Raw genomic sequence first — 26,536 nt, forward strand, 5'->3', positions numbered from 1 at the left:
ACTTCTGTTCAGCAGACATGCAACATTCTTTAGAACAAACTGCATAGCCGCCGCCCCCCACACTCCTGCTAGCTTTCTACCTGCATACCTGTTGTTTTTATTTAGAGTTATTTTAAAAACTTTTGATTACGCAGATCAATAACAGGGAGCGTTAACTACCCTGCCTCTTCCACATGTTGCTGAACTTGCACAGGTGCCTTACTTGCTTATTACCAAGACACTTTGTCACTTAAGCTGAAACAGTGCTTCAGCTGGGACTCTCCACACAAATGAAGAATGAGGTCTCTTTGTACTTGCACGGTTGGCTCTCTTGCTACCTTACCCTAAACATATAGCCATGGCTAGCTTTTCCTACCTAGTACTGTAGTAAGATTGAGGGGCTCATATACGGAAATGAAATGCGTAGAAATTCAGAAGAGGCAATTAGGTCAGTTCAGTCACTGTGAATGTAAAGTTTGTCAGAAGTGGACAGTGGGTGGTGATTTAGTGGGGATTAAGGTGAGAATGTGGGCAGTTAAGGCCCTTTCTGGGAATGCTATGATCCAAATCCCTATAAAACATGCCTCAATGCAAATTTTTGTAAGTTACACTCTAGGTTGTTTTTTAAAACAGGGAAAAAACCTGAACTAAAAGTTGAACTTCTAACTTGGACTGAGGCCTACACTCAAGTTTACATGCTGCACTTAATAACTCAAACAGAGCCAACACTGAGCTTGAACAGAAAGCTAAGCCTACATGTTTTTATTATAAACTGGCTTTTCCACTAGCTAGGTTTGCACTGTAGAATTATACACTGTTTTTACCCTAATCTTCAAAATTAAATTTAATCTAGATTTCTGGTAGCTGCAGGCACTCAAGACTGCAATTATGGAACGACACCTTCCCTGTGGAATTGCTTCAGTTTCAGCTATTGTTTTAATAAATAACTATATAATATTTACCTTCTCACAGGGGTGCCTAACTCACTTGTTACACCTTGATGTTTTGTCACATTACCAATATTCTGCTTTTGGTGGGGCTCCCCATGTGCTTGAAGAACACTCTTTTCTTAAGCAAGAGGGCAATCTCAGGGTCTTTTAACAATTAAGGCATTGCCTTAATTAAGGCAATTAAGGCATGAGTGATCATGAGTATTTATGTTTCCTTTGCATATGAACACGCAGATTGGTGAACAACAGGATTCTAAATATATATAAAAATTGTCCAGTAGCACCTTAGAGGTCAACAAAGTTTGCTCTTGGTATAAGCTTTCACGTGCATGCACACGAAAGCTTATACAGAGAACAAACTTAGTTGGTCTCTAAGGGCTACTGGACAAATTTTTTATTTTTATATATATTTCGACTGCGTCAGACCAACACGGCTACCTACCTGAAACAGGATTCTAGTTAAGAGTAAAGAAGACTAAAGTCTAAAGTCTGCCCACCTCTGGTGTTACAGACTCTGTTAGCTACTTTGTAAAAAATGTTCTGTGACCTTATAAGAGCTTTAATGTATTCCTCTCCTCCCACCCTAAATAGTACTCCCACCCTAAATATTAAGTGTTTCTCCATAAAAGGTGCCACCAATGGCTGCCTGGGCAAAGAATAGCTGAACAGTGAAAAGAGAAGTTCACAATGTGCTGCTCTATCCCAGGGAAGACCCCCTGGATGATGGTGGCTTGCTAATGACAGAAGGGGGGAGAGTGCTACACAGCCCCCGTGAAGGGCATGCCCAGAAGCACACAACAAGCACTGTTCTGCAACAGCTCCGGGTGTCAGCCTCCCATGTTTTACAATGACCTCATTCTTGTCTACACAACAACAAACCAAGCAGTTAGCTCTCTAGCCTGTCACAGACAGCTCCACAGATCTTTACCTACAGAACAATTCCAAGAATGACTCTGCTTCTCACATTGCACAGCTACATGGCTCCAAAGTTTTCCAACGTGAAAAATATGTCCTTCCAGACATTCCAACTCGACCTTTCTAGCAGTGCACAATGAAAATGGACAATGTCAGAATGAATGGTAGGCAGAGAAAGAGCAGCTGCTAGGGTCAAATAGCTAGCCAGTTAGCTAGTTGGGGGGTGGGAGAGAGCTTCCAGAACAAATTAAACCATGTTACAGCCTTACAAATAAGTTCACTGAAGTTTCTGGCCCACAAACATTTTTACTGATGGCCTGAATTGTAGGGGGAAACAAAACAAACACTTCTCTCATTTACAAATGTTTCCATGCCTACTCATGTTTTACTCTAGTTGAGGTAAAACAGCCAACTGAGCAAGTGGTTACTTACTTGTTTGCCACATTGGTAAATATCAATGTCCAAATTCCCCCTTGGACACACAGAACTATCAGTGCTCATCCTGGCCCTTACTAGCACAAGACATCCAAACCACCACACAGGGGATAGTAACTGGCAGCCCTGCACCAAATCTGTTGAAATCTGTGTCTGACTGTACAAATAAATAAACTGGGGGAGGGGGGGAAATCCTATGCAAATAAGGGCAATTTGAGGGGGAAAGGTTTTGCAGCCCATTGTGATAGCAGCCTGAGAGGTTAAGTGGACCAACTGAATCAAAGGGGTTTAGAAGTTCCACCACTTCTCTAAAAATTAACTACTGTATTTTGCAGATATTGTTCATTTGTTTCCAAGCATCTCTCTGAAATCATGAAACATTTTGTTTTGTTTTTTTAATGAAAAGAGTTTCCAGGTTTTGGTGACAGTTGTCAAACTCTGCAGATCTGCTATATTCTGCAAAGCATACAGTAGTTTGGGGACTGGGGAGAAGATCCCACAAACTTTTTCATCTCAAAGCAAACAAAACTGAATGGGGAGGCAAGTCTCAGAATGTCTTACATTTTCGATATCCATTAGCAGCTCTATCCTGGCTATCCAGGCAAGTTGGTCCTTTCAAAGAACTCATGGAGAATCCCATTTGCTATTCTCCCTCTCCACACCCCTCCACCCCACATTTTTGTCCCACATTTTGGCCACAAGGATGATCCCACAAGGCAGCTATAAAATTCCAAAATTACAACAACAACAAAATAAAACAAAACAAGTTAAAACCAGACAAACCAGAAGTTTCGTCATGCTGTAGCTCATGCACCCAAAGCCATATTCTAAGAATAGCAAAGTAATTAATCCTACAAACGCACATGGGGGGGGGGAGCCCCATGTAGCAAAAATTAAATAAATTACAATTATATATTTGCAGGTTTCCCACAGGCTTCTGGTTGGCCACTGTGAGAACAAGAGTGTCAGCTGGGTTGGACAGCCCCCCTTTGGCTGGATCCAGCTGAAGGACTCTTATGTACGTCTCTGTATACACAACCCACCTCTATTGGTACTTGCATTAAAAGTCATTTGTGCAGAACATTCTCACTTAAATGATTACTATGGGTTATCTTGAGACATGGGAAATTGTTGTACAGGCAACGACCAATTAACGTTCATCCAAAAGACGCACGATTGCGCACACACGCACCATGCTGTAGTAACCCAAAAACATCACTCAACATTTCACAAAAAGGGTGGAATGGGGGCATGGCAGGGGGAAAGGGGACAGGGCTGAATGTAGCTGAATACGCTTATACATGCTCCTCCAACGCACACAGGGGCCAGAAACAGAACTCCTGCACAAAATAGTTGTTGACTGTATTAGTGTAGTGGTGGACTTGTAGCCTTCTCCTTGCTGCTTGACTCCACTCCTATCACCCGACCACTCACCATGCAGGCTGGGGCTGATAGAAGCTGGAGTCTTAATTAATATCTGGAGACCAGACACAGGTCCCCCCACCCCTGATGATTTCCCATACAGTATTTACTTCATCACCTTAGAACTGTTTCTATATACCCAGCATCATTAATGTGTGCTGTGCTTTACAAGTATAACAGCAAAACAGCAGGTGCCCATCTATGCTTTGACAGTGAGAAGGACAACAAAGAAGGGAGAGAGATGCACAGCAAGAAGCAACTGTAAGAAAATCCAGTTACACACACACTTACACACTAGGAATATGTGGAAAGTACTGTGACAGTAAATCCAATGTGCAAGCATAAATGAAGGCTTTGGGCTTTGTTACAAGTGAGCTGCCAAAAGTGGGAAACAATTATAATAAATACTTAAATCAGGGCAGTCCAACTTTTCATACCAAGCGGACCTCAAGAGTACTTCGACACGGGACCTGTGGGCCACACTGCCTTGTCACATGGAGTGGAAAGGCCAACATTTGATATACACCCCAGCCTTCATGCTGCCTTCCCAAAGTCAGCTATGCGAGGTGCTGGGCTTTGGGAAGGAGGTGTGAGGCTCTGGCAGAGTCCTGGAGTCTTCCCATCTCCTTCCCAAAGCTGGGAAAGCACTTTGGGAAGGAGGCAGAAGGACTCTAGAAACCTGTAAGAGTCCTTACACCTCCTTCAAGGGCTATGCGGGGCAAGGCTCAAATGTTGTTCACTATGCCCCAAAAGACTCTCATCCCTTCCCTTACCTCACCTGGCGCAATAATCCAACCACTACAGCAAAGGAAAAACTGCAACCAGGCAGGCAGGCAGGCAGGCATCAAGCCCAACAGCTAGAATGTCCTTCAGAAAGATGCTGAAGGAATTGGAATGTCTTTCTCCTGCTCTCAATGGCTATGTTTCTGTAGTCCAGATGAGACTCCAACCACCACCCTGCTAGGAAAACGAGAGAGCAGAGCCAAGACAGTTGCCACATCAGGCACCCCTGTTGCTGCTTCTACACACCCATCTTCCACAACCCTCAATCAGCTAGATCACAATCTCAATTTCACTTAAATAGCTGTCACATCAGGCAAATGATGCAAATACAACTCAGTGCTCTGTCTCATCCTGCACTTTTTGTACTCATGGAAGGAGTGGTGCCAGAAGGCAAAAAGTTTCAGAAAATGCAGCAGGAGCATATCCATTTGTCAAGTGCTTGGGTCACCAGGTTCTACTCCTGGGCTATCAGCCATCTGAGTACAGTGGTACCTCGGGTTAAGTACTTAATTCGTTCCAGAGGCCTGTACTTAACCTGAAACTGTTCTTAACCTGAAGCACCACTTTAGCTAATGGGGCCTCCTCCTGCTGCTGCTGCGTCGCCGGAGCACGATTTCTGTTCTCACCCTGAAGCAAAGTTCTTAACCTGAAGCATTATTTCTGGGTTAGCGGAATCTGTAACCTGAAGCGTATGTAATCTGAAGCATATGTAATCTGAAGCATGTGTAACCTGAGGTACCACTGTATTTTTTCCATGTGGTGCACAGTCCCTTTTTTCTATCTGTAGAAGGGGAAAGGATAGCAATGGAGCACACAAGAAGGTGCTCATGCAGCTACAAGCCTCTGAGTTCCCCCTTACCCATTCCACTGTCATAGAGGGAGAGGGGCTGACTTTTTAAATCTTTGAGCTGTAGCTGGAAGTAGTGAACTCCAACATGAAGGGGCCCAGGGGTATTTCCAGAGAGACACAATCTACCTAAGATGCAGATTTTTAGTCTTAAAGAGCCAGTAGCTTTTTAGAACTAGAATGGGGACTCATCAGGTTGCCAAAGACAAGTGGCTACTTGCAAGTCTGCGTTAGCCTAACGTACCACCCTTTGCCATAACTATTCCTATTGCTTAGGGTGAAATACACAATGTAGCCAGCCTATGTTTTAAAATGAATTACTGGGAGAAGAAAGTACAAGCACACAAACTTTCTCCAGTGGCTTTTCACTTTAAGGATACAATTACAATGTTTTCACAAAGCTCTGGTTACCATATGCACACACCAAAACCTAGCATTTGTGCTAAGCCCATCCTGTCAGTACAGTTAAAAATATTTTTGTGGTTTTTACTGTCTATTCTTGCAACTGACTTCTTCAGGACAGAGTTCTTTTCAGTGGAAGTCAGACACTGGCAATCTGATATAGCTAGAATGGGAGCGAAGGAGGCAAAATCTTAAAGGCCACAAAAAACTTGTTAGGAGGGGCAAATGCAAGCCACAGGTTAGGCACCTGATTAACAGTAACTGCATTTTGAAATAATGACAACTGCATCTGTTTTCATGGGGAAATAGTGTTTGTTAGCTGATTGGCGACATTATAGAGAAATAGCGTACACAAAGCTAGTGAACAAATATAGCACATAACACAGGCTTACAGATCATGCTGTACTTTCTCAACAGATGTTTTAATTTCTAACAAAATAGGAACGGACAAAAACATGAAGGGACAGCTAATTATCTAAGGCAATTACCATGGCATCCTAAAAATAGTTAGTTATCAAGTTCAATGAAAACTCTCTGATCATTTTACTGCATTCTGTCATTATCTATTACAGGAATTCATATCTCGCCCTTCCAATAGATCCCAATGATGGCTTAAAATACCACTGGGGCACCCAGTAGTCTTTCCTCCAATGACTGATCATGTCTGTTGTTTCAGCTTTAGCAACCCTTCTAGCTGCTCTCAGTCTAGCCAAGATAACACTGCCCATCTCTGCTCTTAACTCAAATCATCATACTACAGTCAGTCTCATCACATATCTCTTTATGAATTCTGTGATTCTCTGTTTTCTGTCAAATGTTCTCACACATCTCTGTTTATATAACTCATGGCAAAAATGCCCAACAGCAGGACATTTCAATGCTTGATTAGTCATTTGCTTGAGGCTACAGTACACACTGCCTTTTGTACACTGTCAGTCGCTGGACATCTAGTCAACCAGGTGATAGCAAATATGTCTTCGCTTAAATGTCAGCCCTGGCTAAGGTGGGAAGAAGCATACATGTGCTTCATTCTAACCTGCAAAGCAATTTGTTCTTCTGTGGTAATGGTACAGAGCATCATTTTGCTGGCATGGTTTTCTAAAGAAATGAAGATGTTGTGAGACAGACTGACACCCCATAGTTATTAGAGTCAAGTCACATTTTCATTCTGCATCTTTATGGCACATTTGTTCAATAGCTTGATCACATGCAATTGAAGATGTTATACGCCTTCTATGACTCTGAAATGCTATCTCCAGAAAATGGAGTTCTTCACACAGTCAGGTTTACATTTCCAGACAATGTAATGGAATACACCTGACAGTTAAAAAAATAATCAATCAATAATCATATTATAGCATTGTAAAGGTATTCATTCATACAATTTATATTCCATCCTCCATCAATACCATTGTTCCCATCAGAATATTACATGACACTATCATGAATAGGAGAAAAAATGCAAAGTGCAAGTGGAAAAACACAAAAGGCAAAATGATTTCAACTGCTCTGTTAAAAAACACAAAAAGTTTGGTTCTCTCACCAGATTATGGTATTTCAGAGGTTAAAACTAGAACTTTAAATTAGGCCCGGAAAAGGACAGGCATAATGTGATCATAAAGTCTAGCCTCAGTTAGTAATCTAAAAGACACACGGCACTAACTGGTTTCTAAACAGTCTTTAAAGGCAGTCCCATGTTAAACACATTACAGCCTCTATTCCAGAGACCACCACAGCATGGACAACTGAAGCCAGGCTCCCTCTGTCCATGTACGGTTGCAACTGGTATACTTGCCCAAGTCTGAAATGCTATGTACTTACTTGGGAGCAAATCCAATTGAACTCAATGTGGCTTACCTCTGAGTTAACATGTATGAAAAGGGTTTATTATATGTGTTTTTACATGATACTTCTACTAAGTAGAATACTGTGGGATTTCTTTTAATCATATCAAGCCTTTGGAACTTCCCAAACTAGGTAAAAAGTGTAGACCAGGCATCCCCAAACTCAGCCCTCCAGATGTTTTGGGACTACAATTCCCATCATGCCTGACCACTGGTCCTGTCAGCTAGGGATGATGGGTTTTGTAGTCCCAAAACATCTGGAGGGCCAAGTTTGGGGGTGCCTGGTGTAGACGCTACAGCTACAGTCTCTCAATCCATCAGAATGCAAACATTTGTGTTAGGTCTGTGCTTTAATGAATATAGACAAAAAACTGAAGGAAATTTTGTGAAGAACTTCAATGGTCAGCAGGGTTATTCATTACCTAAGTACACTGAGGAGCAACTAGTTTCCAGCTGATGGAACAAACTCAAAAACAAGTCTCATCCAATGTCCTAGTAGACTCTGTAGCCAATACTAGCATGAGATTCCATATGAGCAAACACAAGAATGACAGCAAGGCAATTAAGATTTAATACATTTGTTCTAACATGAAACTTTACTCAACTTTTAAGTACACTGATTTCTTGTTTTATTAATTTCCCCCACCCAATGAAGTTGCACAACATATTCAAGTTATTATAAAAGTCAACCATGAGATTCTGTCAACAACCAGAGTTCTAATCTTGAAACAATAACCAAGCAGGTGAGCAATTGTTAAGTTTTGCTGTAGGAAAGACAACCATTTTCCTTTGCTTGTTCTTTGCCAACCATGCTTTAAGTTGCAGCCAACATGTGGGAGGCTGTCTGGAAAATGTCTGAGTTCAAACACAATTCCTTCTCACTTCCAACGCCACAGCACCAAATGCTTCATCATAGACACAATTGTAAGGAGATTCAACAATTATTCTCTTGTTTTCAGAACAGTTGCATCAAAATATAAGAAAAGATTTCTTTTTTATTCACAACTGTTACTCTAGAAAAGTCCTCCAGCATTTTAATCAGTTGTTTTAATATGAACATTCTGAAAGAGCAAATCAAAAACACCCCGATAGTTACTGCAATCTTATCTATGCAAATCATTCTATCCATGAACACCTTCACTATTTTCACACAAAGAATCCTCCCTAACCTATACAGTGTACACTGTCCTTGCAAGCCCAGTGATTAATATTCATACCAATCAAGGCAGAGCAACAGGTCTATTATTTGCAAGCTAGGTAAGAACTGTGGCCTGGAATCTCCAGCATCCTAGTAACCCTGAGCTACAAAGGCTGGAAGCCTTCTAGATCGAAGGATGCTGCTCAAGATGGCTGATTTACAGGCTGTTAGCTGATTTACATCTTACACACCTTTTAAATGTGTTTGTGGGATGAGAGGGAGGGGGTTTATTGCTTTGTGGGTTTCTTTTGTTTTTATTATGTATTTCATGTTTCAATTTTGTATTTTTATGTTGTGAACCTCCCTGAGATCTATGGATGAAGGGCAGTATACAGTGTTAGAAACTCAGATATATAAGGTAGGCGCCAAATGGCTCCTGAAACCAAGGTTACAGTAACAAAAATACGCCCAAGCATCTTCACTTGGTTGCAAGTGGCCAATAGCCAGGTGCAAAATGCACCTGGCTAATTTCAAACACTGGTGCTACACTAAATAAATAAATGTAGATTCATGACTCCCTAATCAAATATATTTAAAAACAGTCTTTAATTTGCAGAACAAACAAGTGGCCAGTACCCTTTGCAATCATTTGCAACATTTCCCCATGGTTCTATGATTCTCTATGTGGGATATGTGTACGAAACAACACATAAACTAATAAATAATACCACTTTTTATTTGCCATGTTTGCCATGGCAATTGTGCTACCACTTTATGCCAAACAGGACAAGCAACCAGATTTCCTCCCTTCCTTGGGAGTCGTAGAAGAGGTTGGGCATCATCCCAGCAGTTATATGGCAATTCCATCTCCCTCGCAAATGCTGGGAAGAAGGATGGGGAGTTGTTTGGTTGTTTAGTTGCTGAGGTACCCCAGCACACATTGTAGCAGTCAAACCAGGGTTCGAAATTAGCAGGGCACCATGCACATTTTGCACCTAAAGTCTCCATTTGTGAGCACCTAAAAAAGACTGGGTGCCATTTTTTGCACCTGGCTGACACTCAAGCATTATTGAAATGTACAGTCATACCTCGGGTTAAAGTTGCTTCAGGTTGAGCGTTTTCGGGTTGCGCTCTGCAGCGACCCGGAAGTATCGGAATGTGTTACTTCCGGGTTTCGCTGCTTGCGCATGTGCAGACTCTCAAAATGACATCATGCACATGTGCAGAAGTGGGGAATTGCGCCCCGCGTACACGCGGGTTGCGTTCTCTTCAGGATGCAAAGGGAGCTCTGGAACGGATCCCGTTCACATCCAGAGGTACCACTGTATGTGCTTTGAAGCCTCGAAGTATATGTTAAGGACAGACAATATGTTAAGGATTTTAACAATAAAGAGTGTTTTGAAAACCAAAGTACAGTACCAATATTTTTATTATAAACACAATTTTAAGCATGTATTAACAATTTCTGCTACAAATGTCATATTAACAATGTGTCGCTTATGTTACATATTAGTTCCTGCTTATCAAAATAATAAATAAAAAGTGTTGCTGACACACACACCCCGGTGACTAGACATTCTGTTTTGGCACCCACAACCCAGGTCCCTTCTATCCCCGTTTCTAACACTGAGCCAAACAGGCATACACTTTCCTGGTTGGTCCCCATGCAGGACCAACTCAGTTCCTGGTGACTACAATGTTGGACATGCGTAGCACAGGTGGACAAAAATGGTCGATCCCTATACATCAGGTCATATAATGTATTTAGTATTTAATATTCGCAATATTAATGTCAAACACCATGCATCGCACTGAAGACACTGAATACCACAGTTTTCTCAATTAAGAATTTTCTAGAAACACACCCACACTAACATACACATGCAGCATCATTTTAACATGACCTGAGGGAGGCCATTTCTCAGAGGACCAGAGAATGACATTTCTTGCATCTCATGTTTAGCAATGGAAGACAAGCATAACAACAAACTCAAAACTATTTTCTGGCCCTTTATAGGGCTTCACAAATGGGCATGGGGTACCATGAAGTTTCATCACAAGCATTCCCAACAAAGGCAAATAACTTTGTTAAATTAATGAAAATATTTGTTGCAGTAAATCTCAACACCAAAGTCAAAGCCTATTAGCAAATCCTTATGCCCCACTGCATCCCATGTATAATAATTTGAATGCAGAAAATAAATGTCTCGCTGAGCTTTCCCCTCTCTTAAAATGTTGCTTAGGCTGTAACACAGAAGCCTCAACCCACAAAAGCTCCAATGCACAGGGTAGGAAAGTAATTTATTTCCACTACAAACTAATGGAACTAGGTCTAATAACTAGAAAGAACAGGGGTTAACAGCAGCAAAAGAGGAACTATTCATCTTTGTGAAATCCCAGCATAAGGTAATTTGTATCAGAAAATTTTCTGATGCCCTAGAAAGTGATCTAATCTTGTAAATAAAGCTGAAAACTTTAATAAGCTCACCTAATATTGTATTTGCAATTGGCATCCACTCATTTTTACTAAAGAATTCATGAAATGGAAAAATTTTCATGGAAAAATAAAGGATTGGTATATGTTCTGTTCCATATAATTGTACACATCTGTATCTTAAAAAATGCAGGGTTTCGTAGGTTAAGAGGAGAAATAAAACAAAAGAACAAAGTACTCCACTTTTAAATTAGGTTGCTGCATGTGTGTGTGTGTTTTATTTCATTTGGCCCTGCATACAGGAATTGAGGTCCAGCAAGCCCTGCATCACAGAACAAAGGAGAGGCAATCAAGTACAAGACAAGTACTGTACAGGTGAAAGTCAAATACAGATTTTTCCATGGCATTTTTGACTACTGTCTCATCAATACAAAAGGAATTTAAGCTTTAGTAATCTACTGAGTATTTAGAAACAATGTAAATCCAAGCTGACCGTTATCTTCCTTTGCTCCGTGCATAGACGATTGAAGAGCTTATCCTCAAGAGATTATAAATTTAGAACCAGTGTTTAGTCTATTACATTAAAAACAGAACCTGAAGCACCCATTAACCTTATTTTAAAAAATTCAAAATGAAGAGAAAATGTTTTAAGATATCCAGAAACACTTGGCCCATCAGCTGATGATGAGTTGAATTCTACTTGGCCGCTATCTCCATGGTGCGCCAACTTTGGAAGGTGGGCAGGGCAACCAACATGTCAATCGCCTGATATTATTACATCAGATTATTCATAGGTGTGTTCCAGCCCAACTGTCAAATACTGGTCCACAGGTGGCAGGAGAGCTAGATGAAAGTCTGGCCCACAAGGCCTAAAAGGTTTCCCGTCCTTGATCTAGTGAGTTACTTCACACGACAGATGTCAAAAGTTAGCTAAGAATATTATAAATCAAATTAAAAAAAAAAATGCAGTTGGGAACATTAGCTTGGTCTTTTGTTTGAGGCCTAAAGCAGGAGCTCAGCTTCAACTGCAAAAGTAGGGTGAGACTAAGGATTACTATTAGCCCTCTTATACACATCTTAACTTTTAAATATTAATTCTCCAACCCTTAAATAACATTTCTCCCTTTCCCCACTAAACTGCACATGGTGTCGTCATACTTTAGACATACCTTTAGATTTGTCAATTTTTCAAAGGCAAGGAAAACTCAACAACTGCTCCACAGAGCACTGTAGTGATTTAGTATTTTAAAATTGTATAGCACTTTCAAGTGGTCAAAGCACTTCACATGCATTATCTAACTGTAATCCTTACCATAACTCTGTAAGCAAGTCAGTATGATTTTACATAGTAACATAATGATTAACTCTTTTCTACATATTGACACTTTATAATTTCAACAACAAGCAATTCTCTGAAACTAGTACTATATTTGTTCTGTGAAAAACTATACATGTCAGGTGTGCTGCCACAGTTTAAAAGAAAATCTGGAGTGCTATATTAGGCTGTGATACTCTGGAATTAGTGTTTTCACTTCCAAAGTCACAACTTACTGGCTAACCCTGGTCTGTAAAATACTGCTAATCAGCATTCTGAGCAAAAACAAAAAAATGAGACACAAAAGCTAATTAAGTATTTGGAGAAACCTGAAATCAGGAACATCCGTTCTTTTCTAGTTCTAGCCATCCTGTTACATTTTATCCAGTGTTCGAAACTAGCCAGGCACCAGGCACACATTTTGCATCTGGCTGTCAGCCACTTGTGACCAAGTGAAGATGCCTGGGCGCCAGGATGACATCTGACATCTCCACCATCTGGAGATGCATGCCTGAGGATCATTGATCTTGACTGTTTTCACACTAATACCACATCCTGTACAATTCGATCAGTTATTTTTTACTTGCACAATCAGAATGATTTCAGGAACCAAAATGTGTGTTTTTTCTATGCAACCTGAGCAGGAGCAGTGAACATTATAGTTACTTGTTGTAGCTTGTTTTCACTTACCCCACCCCAATGGTGTACTCTCAGTTGTGAAGAATATTCTTATGTTATGGATGGTCTTTGTCAAAATTAAGAAAAAGAGGTAGTAATAGGCCAATATATAACTGGATCAAGTGCCTGTTTTCTTTATATTCTCCAAGTTCTTAATCTAGCTGTTACCAGGTACTTAACTGATAATCAATCACAGTCAGTCCATCATTTAAAAAATAAACTTTAGAGCTGTCTTGCCAAAAAATGGCAACTAGACATTCTGTTTTAGCAACTGTAGCCTTGGTTTAAGGAGCCATTTGATGCCTATCTTATAATATATGAGTTTTTAACACTGATTTTATCTGCCTCAAAGCAGAGTTTCAGCATAATAATTCTACAAAGTATTTTAGGCTGAGATTTAGATATCAAGAAAAAACCAGTTTGCCCAGCAGGGTTAGGCCTCAGATTTATGCATTCCCTCCTCTCTGATAATGATAATTGCCATCTGATAAAGTGGATTCTGGTCCACAAAAGCTTATATCATTATATATGATAGTTTTTGAGGAGCTACATGAGTCTTTGTTGGTTTTTTTGCTGCAACAGACTTAACACTGTTACCTCTCTCAGTATTAATTTGCTGAGACATCCAAATCATGGCTACTGCAAACCGTAAGTCCTTTTCAGATGACAAGCTGAGGATAATGAATGCACACTTGAATGGAGGGAAGTGGGATCATAGCAACAGCTCCCACCCACTACTTACATTCAGGTTATAAATAGATCCTGCACGTGTAAGAGGTGTATGTGCATAAGGACCAGTGATTTAAGGCGGGGGCTCTTTTTTTAGAAGAAAATTCATTGCTATATTTTTGGCAAAAAAATATCCATGTCTATTTCAGGAGGTCAGTTAGTAATATAACAAATCAGACTGGGCAACTGAAATGCCTACAATATTATTTAGATCTAAAACTACAATTTTAATTAATGCTTTTCACGCAACTATCCGTAGAAATAATATATATTTCTGTGAAGCGCTAGTCATGCTTTCTAATATTATTTCCCCAGTTTATATACCACTTAACACTTCAGTCTCTAAGTCGTGTACAGTAAACAGATGCAAGAAAAATAAAACAAGTTAAAACTAACCTTAAATCAAAATACCTCCTTAAGCTGCCTACTCCATGTCTCCCTTAAGCTGAGAGAGCAGCCAAAGGGCGCCTTCATAGGTAAAAAACTGCACTCAAAAGTAAGGGTGCTTCATGCACAAGCTCCTTGCAAATTCAAAAAAAACCCTGACCTGCGGTTTTTGGACTGGTGTCTGGACTGGAACATAGTTGATTGTAGTGTCTTCAATTTTTGATTTAAAATCTAAACTATGTAAGGGGCGTATAAGCTATTACATCTTAGTATTCCCATAAAAAAAAATAATCACATAAGCCTCTGAATTTGTTTGATTATCATATTTAAATCACACATGCCTATAGGACTGCAGCACAAGTGAACATTACTGAGGGAGGGGGAGCCTAATATTTCAATTCAACTACTTTTGGCTATTTGTGGGGGAAGCTTTTCATGTGTTTATTAAGGATGCAAAATTAGCATGACCTTATTTCTTACTCTGGTTTATGACTTTGCCTCTTTTCCATTCCTCCTCAAAACTCAACCTTCCTGGTAAACCTTTTCATCACTCCACTAGCTCAAAACTCAACCTTCCTGGTAAACCTTTTCATCACTCCACTAGCACATGTCATTAAAGCAATCCTGTGCCTTCCATTTCCAACCCCCTTCCTTTGTTGTTTCCTTGTGTCTATTTTAGACTGTAAGCCCCTTTGGGCTTGGGACCTGTCATACCTGTTTTTTGTAAAACAGCATGTACAGTAATAATGCTGTAAATAAATATATAAATGCAAGTCAACTAAACATGCTCAACAAGGCCCACTTAGTTCTGTGTAAAATTGCCTTGAAGGCTTTCTAGAAAAATTTCTAGAAAACCCACTAAGTTTATTCTTGGTATGAGCTTTCGTTTGCATGCACACTTATTCAGACACCTGAAGAAGTATCTGAAGAAGTGTGCATGCACACAAAAGCTCATACCAAGAACAAACCTACTTGGTCTCTAAGGTGCTACTGGACAATTTTTTAAATTTTATTTTATATTTCTACTGCATCAGACCAACATGGCTACCTACCTGAATCTAGAAAACCCACAATACTGGCTTTTCCATACCATCAGGAAACCTGCTTCTTCAGCACCCCCAGTACACTGAAAAAGCTGTGCACACATATCCTTCCTTCTACATTTTATTTAATACCAGGATGCACATAAGAGCTATTTGGACACTATTCAGAATATACATCAGTCAAGGGTAGACACTTTCAATGAAATATCACATCTCCCCATCAATTATCCCTAGTTTGTTACAGCTATTGGTTTGCTTCCACACCAAAACAGAAACTATAGTTAGAAATCTGATTTGGAAGCAAACTTTGGTTTGCAATAACCATAGCTTACCTCAAGGTTGGCTCACCTTTAGACCTCTAGATGTTGGTCAACTACACCTGTCACCATCCCTGGCCATTGGCCATGTTGACTGGAGCTGATGAGAGTTGGCATCCAGCAACTTCTGGAGGGCCACAGGTTCCCCATCCCAGTTTACCTGATTTGGGCATCACAGCAAACTATAGTTATAGCAAAGCAAAGTGAAGGAAGAAGTCCAAGACACGAGCCTAACCATCAAACATGGATTGGCGGCTATCTGTAACATCTGAACCAGGTCACTGCCATGTGCCCAAGACCAACCAATAAAGTTCATAGTTAAAAACTGATTTGAACCATTATCTTCCCCATCTAAGTCATCATCCAGAATTCACACACCATTTCTTGGACGATCACATCACTTTAAAACCTAGCTCCCTGCAATTTTATTATGAAACACTATATTTAGAAGAAGTGTGCTTGTGGGTACCAGATACTAGGAGGAAGAGAAGATGGTACTCCCATCACACCCTCTTGTGCAATTTCAGAGGCATCTGGCTGGCAACTGTTACAAACTGAAAGTAAGTCTAGCTAGCCCTTTAGTTTAGCAAAGGGACTAAGAATATGAACCACAAGACCATAGTTCAAATTTTACTTCAGCCAGAAGTCCCTAGACAGTCCAACTCAGGTCATTCACTTAATCTCCTACTGTGGGATAATAACAATGTCTGATAAGAAACCAACTCCATCCTATATAGGTTGAGAACTTTCAGTCAGTGCTCATATCAACCTAACATGACTTAGTAGGTTGTTGCAATGATCACAAAGATAATGTATAATAGAAGGCACTAAGTAGAAAACACTTATTTAGCCAACAACAGTTTTTTTCCTTAAGCACTTTGTGTGACATTAGCTCCAATGTTATCCATCCACCTTGCATTCAAGCCTATGGGACTTACATCCCAAGCAAATCTGCTTCGGGTCAGGCTGCAACTATGCATAGCTGCTCAAGAATAAGTGATACTTACTTTTCAGTAAATATGCAAAGAAATAGGAATGCTTTTTTTCAAACACAATCTCTTCTATTACAGCAGGGAGACATCAGAACATGACCACATCTGCAAGGTGTGTGACAAACTATAGAGTATTTCACAACCCGCCCTTCACCAAAAGCTGATATTGGAGTTGTCCCCATGACCAAGCAAATTATAACCACCACATCATCAAGACAACGTAAGTTCATAGTATTTGTCTTCTTCCTTTAATCCAGGTACACTGCACCTGGACCCTGAGAAAGATGCTTCTACACTTCCGCATTTTTAATGTAAGAAATTATCTTCTCAGAGGCACAGTTGTGCTCTTTCACGACCAGGCTTCTAAATAACAACTGGTTGATGACAAAATAGATTGCACCATACAGACAGGTGTCTCTAATTCAGCCTAGCAAGTGGTGAAATACATCACCACCCCAACGTTGTGCACCTGGGATTTTGTGGCGCCTTAAAACCCAAGTAGTTTATTGTAACAGGATCTTCTGTAGCAAGCACCGCGGGGAGGAGTGAAACTAGTGTATATATACACTTGTAAATTTTTTCATGGTATGAGAATCAGATTTTGCAAGATGCATAAACAGATACTGAATACACACCAGCCAAACACCACTGCCCACTTACTTCATGCATCTGAATCAGGAGGCTCTTCACAGTAATTTGTAAAATGTTCAAAAGATCATTATTACAGGCTACTTTTCAAGAACTTGGGAATTAGGAGACAACTATGAATGAATCTCACCCCCATAATATGCTTTGATACTTCCAAAACATAAACAGCCCCAAAAGGAGGCAAGTGAGGCTGCCAAGCCACTCGCAGGAACCAGCAAGGGCAGCTTTGCCAGGAGCCTACGGATCCCACTGCTCTCTCTCTCTGACACAGTGTCAAGTTTGGACGAAATAAACTTGGGGGTGGGGGGTGCGCAAGGCTGCCAACCTCTCAACAGGTTGCTGCAGCTCGGCCTTTCCCCTGGGCAGATCTTTCCTGCTTGTTTACGTCCTATCGCCTCATGCACAGCAATGAACGTCCATTGTAGGAGGCATCCTTCGGGTCCAGCTGGTGGGTTTAAAGCGGGGTAGGTCAGGAAAAGGAGGGGGGAGAAAGAGAAAGGAGGGGTGGCGGCTGCTAGATGCCAACTTCCCCACGGGCCTTTTCTCCTGTGCCTTTAACAGCAGCAGTAGTAGAATATAGAGCCACCTCGCTCAGGGGGGTGTGGGGAGAAAACTATTCCTATGGGGGAAAGACCTGCCCCGCTCGCTCTTCTTCCCTTCAGCCAAGGGCCGGAGCCTGCTTTTGAGGCCGAGAGCTCTCGCTCCCATGGCGGGAGGGAAGAGGCCGAGGCGGCGGGGATGGGCATTCCATGGAAGCCCCTCCATAGGCAGGCAGAGAGATGCTCCCCCACTCGGGAGAGGCCTAGCAGCAGCGGCGCCTCCTCACCAGGAGTAGGTCTGCTCCGCCATGGCGCCGGCGCCGGCCGCTCCTCTCCCTCCTCGTCCTTCCCGTCGTCGTCTTCGTCGTGTCCTCCTGGCTCCCTCTCCCTTCTCAGAGGGCTCAGCGGCGGTCCCGCTGCGGCTCCCGGCCCAACATGGCGGCCTCGGCGGCGGCGGCGGCGGCTGAGAGGCGAAGAAGGGAACCCCCTCCGCCCGGGCGGAGACGCCTCAGCGGCAGCCGCGCCACACGAACCGCAGCGGCAGCAGCTGGGCCGCGCTCCAGCGACGGCGGGCGGGCCTCATGACCGACGGCTACCACGACGAGGAGGCGGCGGCGGCGCTGGCGCTGGCCGAGGTGTGTGAGGGGGAACGGGCGGCCAACGAACAACTCCGAAGGCGAGACCGCGCTTGCTCGCTCGCGCGTCCTCGGGCGGCGGGGGGCGGGGGGGAGAGAGAGGAGGAGAGAGCGCGAGGGGGCGGGGCTTGATAGGGGAGCGCGCGCGCGCACCAAGCCAGGCTAGCGACGCTGGCGGGTCACGTGCTCACAACAGGCTCACGTGTTTCGACGCAGCAGCCTTTGAGGAAGGAGTCAGAGAGAGAGAGGGGAGAGAGACGGGGTTTTTGTCGTCTTTATGTGTTTGTTTGGAGGCCCGGCGCGCAGCACGCTGTGGGATATTGTTGGGATGAAGGTGAACCGGCAGATGGAGGCGAGTTTAAGGAGAAGAGGGGGCGGGGATGATGAAGATGATCTCATTGCGCCTGCGCGGCATCCACCCGCGGTGGATAGAAGGGATTCTTTTTTGTTTCCCCCGCCGGGAATCGACGATGCTTCCTCGGAAAATGCAGGCGGGCGGGCTGTTTCTCTCACTCGCACCAACGAAAATTATTAGTATTGCTTTGTTATTAGCACGTGCTGTTTACAAATTGTTCTGTTTATATATGAGCTGGCAATATACATTATATAGCATTGTTACTATTATTTATTAAATTTATTAGGCGGTGTTTTTCTGCCATAGCAACTTAAAATATGTTAAGCGAAAAACCACACATATATATACATTGAAACCAGCGTTTTAAAAAATCAATTGTGTTTTGTAAAGATTGTTTTATATTATTTCTTTATTATTTTTCTTTTTAGGGATAATCGTTTTTTGCTATTTTCTTGTAAACGAGTTTGAATTTTAGTCTTTTAAAATGCTAAAAGAACTTTCAATAAAATTGCTATATATATAAAAAAGACACCAGAATTTTTTTAAAAATCTAGGAGGATCTAAAACAATTGCAATAATTTTATAGCATAGTGCAGTATTGTATTGTATTATATTTGTTACCTTTGCATCCTGCTTTTTCCTCATAGGCATGGTTCTCTCCATTTAATCCCTACAACAAGCCTGTGAGCTAGGTTGGGCTGAGAGTTCACAACTGGCCCCTAAGGTCGTCTAGTGAGCACGTGGTGCTACGGAACTTACCACCAACCTAAAGGGACCCCTGACCATTAGGTCCAGTCGTGACCAAATCTGGGGTTGCGGCACTCATCTCACTTTATTGGCTGAGGGAGCTGGCGTACAGCTTCTGGGTCATGTGGCCAGCATGACTAAGCCGCTTCTGGTGAACCAGAGCAGTGCATGGAAACGTCGTTTACCTTCCTGCCGGAGTGGTACCTATTTATCTACTTGCACTTTGACGTGCTTTCAAGCTGCTACGTTGGCAGGAGCTGGGACCAAGCAACGGGAGCTCACCCCGTCGAACCGCCGACCTTCTGATCGGCAAGTCCTAGGCTCTGTGGTTTAACCCACAGCACCACCTGCGTCCCACCACCAACCTAGATGGCTTTTAAAGTGGGTTAGACAAATTCATGGAGGAGAGGGCTATCCATGGGAACTAGCTATGATGGCTATCATCTGCCTCCGGCAGCAGCAGCAATGCTTCCAAATACCAGCTGCTGGAAATCGCAGGAGGGGAAAACGCTCTTGTACTGGGGTCCTGCTTTGTGGGATTCTCCATGGGGCATCTGGTTGGCCACTGTGAGAAAAGGATGCTGGACTAGATGGACCATTGGGCCTGATCCAGTAAGCTCTTCTTATCGGCACCCACAGCAGCTGAAACATCTGATTGTAGGCTTTGGAGATGTCCATATATGGGATTTTGTTTTTAAGCTTCAATTTGGGTTTTTATTTAAATTTATTCTGTTCTAAGAGATGGTGGATGAACAGTGGAGGCTGGTCCATTAGGGCAAATGGGGTACTGCCCCACCAACCATATTCCTCTCACAGCCAGCTCCCACCTGCCTGCCTTCTCTTTTGGAACTGGCTGTAGTTTCCTCCTCCTCAGTTTCAGCATTGCTCTTGTTGAACTCAGCAGGAAAGAGGATTGGAAGAAACCTATAATTTGTTGGCTCTGCCTACTTGTTTGCATTCTTTTCGTTCCACAGCCATCAGTGAAGACCAGTGAACTGTGTTGTCCTTCCTCCCTACTTGTGCTTCCCGAATATTTTTCACATTTACTGGAAGCACAGAACTATATCCAAAGATGCTGCTGGCATACAAAGTGGACGAGCTGTTCCTTCAGCCTATGTATATTATACATAGGCCTTCTAGGTGTAGATTCAATGCAATGGTGTAGTTCAAATGATGGGAACATAGGAAGCTGCATTATACAGTGGGAAAGAGGATTTTGGAAATATGTAAACCTTTGGTCCTGATCCCCCTAAAGCTCTCTAGAGTCTGTGACAAGGACTCTCCAATTGAAGAAGAAGAAGAAGAAGAAGAAGAATTTGGACTTGATATCCCGCCTTTCACTCCCCTTAAGGAGTCTCAAAGCACCTAACAATTTCCTTTCCCTTCCTCCCCCACAACAAACACTCTGGGAGGTGAGTGAGGCTGAGAGACTTCAGAGAAGTGTGACTAGCCCAATGTCACCCAGCAGCTGCAGGTGGAGGAGCAGGGAATCGAACCCAGTTCACCAGATTACGAGTCCACCGCTCTTAACCACTATACCACGCTGGCTCTCTTTTGGAAGACAAGAAGAGCCTGCTGGATCAGACCAATGGCCCGTGTAGTTCAGCATCCTGTTCTCACAGTGGCAAGCCAAATACATGTGGGAAACCTGCAAGCAGGACACAAGCACAAAGAGCACTCTCCCCTCCTAAGCTTTCTAGCAACTGGCATTCTGAAGCCTCCGACCATGGAAGAAGAGCATAGCCATTGTGACTAATAGCCATTGATAGCCTTATTGAATTTGTCCAGTCTTCCTTTAAAGCCATCCAAGTTGGTGGTCATCCCAGCCTCCTGTAGAAGCAAGTACCATAATGTGCTTTCATCTGTCCTAAATATTAACAACGTTCAGTTTCATTTGATGTCCATAAGTTCTAGTGTTATGTAAAAGGTAAAGGGACCCCTGACCATTAGGTCCAGCCGTGACCGAATCTGGGGTTGCGGCGCTCATCTCGCTTTATTGGCCGAGGGAGCCGGCGTACAGCTTCCGGGTCATGTGGCTAGCATGACTAAGCCGCTTCTGGCAAACCAGAGCAGCGCACGGAAACGCCGTTTACCTTCCCGCCAGAGTGGTACCTATTTATCTACTTGCACTTTGACGTGCTTTCAAACTGCTAGGTTGGCAGGAGCAGGGACCGAGCAACGGGAGCTCACCCCGTTGCGGGGATTCAAACCGCCGACCTTCTGATCGGCAAGTCCTAGGCTCTGTGGTTTAACCCACAGCGCCACCCGTGTCCCTTTCTAGTGTTATGAGAGAGGGAGAAAAACCTTTCTCTATCCACTTTTCCCATCCCATGCATAATTTTATAAACTTCTATCATGTTCTAACCACTGATGTCTTTCCTGATAGGGGAGTTGCTCCATCCCTTTTATCATTTTGATTGCTCTTTTCTTAACCTTTTCCAATTCTGCAATAACCTTTTTCAGGTGAAGCGACCAGAAGTATACACAGCCTTGTTCTGGATCTCTGGACACCCACTTAGTTTAAGAGAAACAATTGCAATGACTGCTTAAAACATGATTATTTATTACTGCATTTATATTCTACCTTTCCTCCAAGGAGTTCAAGGTGGCACACATAGTTCTCCACCTCTTCATTTTTTCCTCACAACAACCCTGTGAAGTAGGTAAGGTTAAGAGGCAGTGGCTGGCCCAACGTCACCCTTTGTACTCTTATAATGGTGGACATATTCTACATTGCCATTAAAGTCAGTCACCAAGTCTGTAGTCATATTCTGCCAATAAGCAGAAGTATCATCACTCTTAACCATTTTTTACAGAGAAAGAAGTGTTTTCTTTAAACGATTGCACTGTTATTTGACAGGTGTCAGATGGTTTAAATTTCTAAGTGACGCATTTGATGGTACAAAAGATGCCAATGCAGATGACATACAGCCAAATACAATTGGAATTCAGGCTACACAAGGCAGCACCTGCAAGACACCAGAAGGAAGATCAGTTTTGACAGCTGTTAAGACTTCCCCAAAAAGTTATATGGCTTTAGCCATGGGTTTAGTTTCAGGGATAGTGAATTCATTTGCAGTTTTGACTCAGGTTTTGTCTCTTTAATTTCAAAAGATGCCAACAGGTATCCCCTTTTGTTGAAGATTCTCTAAATTTCATTGGGGTGGGGCGTTGTTAGATACTCTTCTTTACAAGGGGCACTGATCTCCAAAAAGATGCTTTTCTTTTATGTACATGGTTTCCCCCACAATGATGTATCTACTGGTAAGATAAAAATAATATACTTAATATATCTAATTGAATTAATTTAATAGTTAATATAACTAATATTAATTATTAGTTATATTAATTGCTTGCATCCACCAAGACCTTGACTGCTGTTACAGCAGATGAATCTCATGGGGCGTCCAGAGTACAGTCTAGTCCTGTTGTGTTGGATGAATTTCAGCTGGTAAGGCTCGAGAATGTGGACAAGGTGCTCAGATCAGTCAAGGCAAGCACTTGCACTCTAGACCCTTGCCCCTCTTGGTTGATAAAAACCAGCAGGGAAGGAACAGCTGGCTGGGCCAGGGAGGTGATCAATGCCTGTTTAAGAAAGGGGGTGGTCCCTGCCTGTTTGAAAGATGCAGTGGTACAACCACTCATTAAGAAACCTTCCCTGGATTCGGAAAACCTAAGTAACTACCAGCAAGTTGCTAATCTTCCTTTCCTGAACAAGAGGTCGCAGGCCAGATCTAGGTGCTTTTGGTAGAAACTGATTTTCTGGATCCATTTCAATTGGGGTTTAGGCCCGGTTTTGGCACAGAAATTGCCTTGGTTGCCCTTTATGATGACCTCTGTTGAGAGAGTGACAAGGGAAACCTGTCCCTGTTAATTCTTCTCGACCTCTCAGCAGCTTTTGATACCATGGTATCCTTCTGGAGCGACTGTCCAAACTAGGGTGGGTGGCACCGCTTTGCAGTGGTTCCAGTCCTACTTGGATGGTCGTTCCCAGAGGGTGTTGCTTGGGGGATGCTTTTCAGCCCTGTGGAACCTACAGTGTGGGGTTCCACAGGGCTCAATTCTATCCCACATCTACATGAATCCACTGGGTGGGGTTATCCGGAGATTTGGAGTACATTGTCAGCAGTATGCTGATGACACTTGGCTCTATTTCTCCTTTACATCTGCAGGTGAGGCAGTGGAAGTGCTGGATCAGTGTCTTGCCTCGGTAATGGACTGGAAGAAAGCCAGCAAACTGAAGCTAAATCCAGATAAGATTGAGGCACTGTTAGTGGCTGGTTCTCTAGACCAGATGGCTGGGAGGTCACCTGCCTTGAAGGGGTTACACTTCCTTTGAAGGAGCAGGTTTGTAACTTGGGGGTACTCCAGGATCCTTTGCTGTCGCTCGAGGCTCAGGTGGTCTCAGTGGCCCAGAGTGCCTTCCATCAGCTTTGGCTGGTGGACCAGCTACGCTCCTATCTGGACAGGGATAGCCTAACTACTGTTGTCTATGCTCTGGTTACTCCAAGGTTAGATCACTGCCCTGCGTTATACGTAGGGCTGCCTCTGGAGACGGTTCGGAAACTTCAGCTACTGAAGAATTCAGCAGCCAGGTTGCTCACCAGAGCAAGACGGTTTGAGCATATTACACCGATCCTGGTCCGACTGCACTGGCTACCAATTAGTTTCCGGACCCAAATCAAAGTGCTGGTTTTGACCTATAAAGCCTTGACCACGATACCTCAAGGATTTTACTTTCCATATGAACCTACCCAGATCCTGAGATCATCTTCTGAGGTCCTTCTTCATGTGCCTCCTTCTAGAGAGGTCTGGAGGGTGGCAACACAAGGACAGGGCCTTCTCTGCAGTGGCTCCCCATCTGTGGAATGCTCTCCCCAGAGAAGTTCCCCTGGCGCCTTCATTATACACTTTTAGGCACCAGGCAAAAAAGTTCCTTTTTAACCAGGACTTTGGTTGATTTGACTGATATCCTATGCCCTTTTAAAATGTGGGTGTTTTTTGGAGGGGAAGTTATTGGGTTGTTTTTATTTCGATTACAGTGGAACCTCAGGTTACGTACCTCTTTGGTTGCATATTCTTCAGGATACACACGCAGCGAACCCGGAAGTAACAGGAAGGCTTTCAGCGCCACACCTGCACAGGAGCGGGCTCCTGCCGGCTGCACATGCGCAGAACAGGGCATCTGGATACGGATTTTTTGGAGTGCACACAGACCCCTGGAATGAATTAAATTTGTATCCAGAGGGTCCACTGTATATATTTTGTGCTTGTTCTGTGAACCGCCCTAAGGCCTCTGGGTATAGGGCAGTATATAAATTCAAAGAAGAAGAAGAAGAAGACATAAATTTATAATATAATATCATATATACAGATTTATATTATCTGTAATGAAATAAATATTTTTCAATTTAAACAATGTATTGTATTTTTTAAAAAGTAAAACTTTTTTGTCATTTTTCTCTCTCTTTACACCGACTTTCACCAAGGTTGATAATACTAGGAGGCAGTTATGCTTCTGAAAACCATTTGCTGGGAATCACAATTGAGGAGAGTAGTGCTGATATTCTCTGGTCCTGGTCGAGGGCTTTCCTTTGGGGAATCGGGTTGGCTACTATGAGAACAGGGTGCTGAGCTGGGTGGGTTCCCCTTTGGCCTTAACCAGCAGGCTCTTGCGCTCCAGATCATCTTTCATTATGCACCCTTAATTTGCTGCAATACAACTGAAGATAGTGATAGTCAAGTGTCCTCAGGGTAGGTCTACTGAAATTAATGCTCAGACTAATTTAGGCCCATTAATTTCAATTGATCTAGTCTGAGAAAAAAATTAGTTGGATAAAACCCAGTAGAACTGCCATTTCTGCAGTTTTAATAATGCAGAAAAATAATGCATTTCCCACACCCACCAAATGATTCTGTCTATCAAAGAAGAGAGAGAGGAGGGGCTAGAAAAGATACCACAACACACAGAGAGAGAGAGAGAGAGAGAGAGAGAGGAGGCACACTTCCTATCACTCCAGAACCCTGAAGTGAACACATTAAACACAGTCTCTTCCCACTTCTTACCCTTGAGAAGTGCCCAAGGGACTTTAATAAGACTACTTCAGAGTAAGTGGTTTGAAGATTGCAGCCTGTATGACCACAGCATCATTATGATGTGTCTGCATTACAGCACTCGCTGGCTCTCTTGGGAAAGTTGCTAGAAAGGTTAATGGCATAATTACTATTATTACCATAATGATAATGAGTGGAATTGCTTCATCTACTTTAAACACTGTTAAGCCTCATCTGCTCCTCCTCAGCAGTCTTTTTTCCCCACTGGGACGGGATGGAAACTGGGCTAGTCGTCGTCTGGCCTATGGGAAATGAATGTTTCCCACATTGAAGGAAGGTGGGGGGGGCATGAAGTGAAACAGGCTGGAGCCCAAGTTTCACAATTTTGCACATGTCTTTTAACTGCTGCTCATTTTACACTTGTTTTACTGCTGACGTAAGCAGAGCTGCTTTGAGAGTAGTTCTGGAGGAGACAGCTCTGCTAGGCTGCAAGTTTGCCTTGGGGCACCAGCTACAGGTTGATTCATCAGTGGGAACCAATTTTAGTGGTTTGATAGTTAAGGGCACTTGGGTTTGTCTGAGGCTGCTTTGGTTTGAAATGATTCCTCTCCTAGAGAATGGAAAGGTCAGTACACAACGTGGCTTCCTTTTTTAACAGGGAACTGAACCTAACACTTGAGTAGCAGCCTTTGAGCCCCTCCTCCAAAGTCCATTTTATCCTGCGTCACAATGACTTGTGCTCATGATGGCATTGAGGTGATAAAAGACCTGTCTGCTTTCAATGCTGTCTGGACCAGGTGTCAGCAAACTTTTTCAACAGGGGGCCACTGTCCCTCAGGCCTTGTCTTGTCTGGGGGCCTGACTATATTTTTTTTGGGGGGGGGGAATGAACGAATTCCTATGCCCCACAAATAACCCAGAGATGCATTTTAAATAAAAGGACACATT

General features: G+C 42.8%; 1 protein-coding gene across 2 annotated transcripts in view; it reads right to left on the reverse strand.

The window, feature by feature from the left end:
* Positions 1-26,536, reverse strand: part of SPPL3 (signal peptide peptidase like 3) — a 57,810-nt gene that overhangs the window by 17,892 nt on the left and 13,382 nt on the right. Inside the window, exon 1 of one of the 2 annotated variants that reach the window (XM_028709277.2) lies at positions 18,085-18,502. The exons of the other annotated variant lie outside the window; for it this stretch is intronic. Coding sequence (XP_028565110.1) covers positions 18,085-18,107 — 23 coding nt within the window. The 5' untranslated portion in view covers positions 18,108-18,502. Of the gene's footprint in view, positions 1-18,084; positions 18,503-26,536 lie in introns of those variants that run through there. 2 annotated transcript variants of the gene reach the window in all.

The sequence above is a fragment of the Podarcis muralis genome, chromosome 16, assembly GCF_964188315.1.
Source record: "Podarcis muralis chromosome 16, rPodMur119.hap1.1, whole genome shotgun sequence".
Lineage (NCBI taxonomy): Eukaryota > Metazoa > Chordata > Lepidosauria > Squamata > Lacertidae > Podarcis > Podarcis muralis.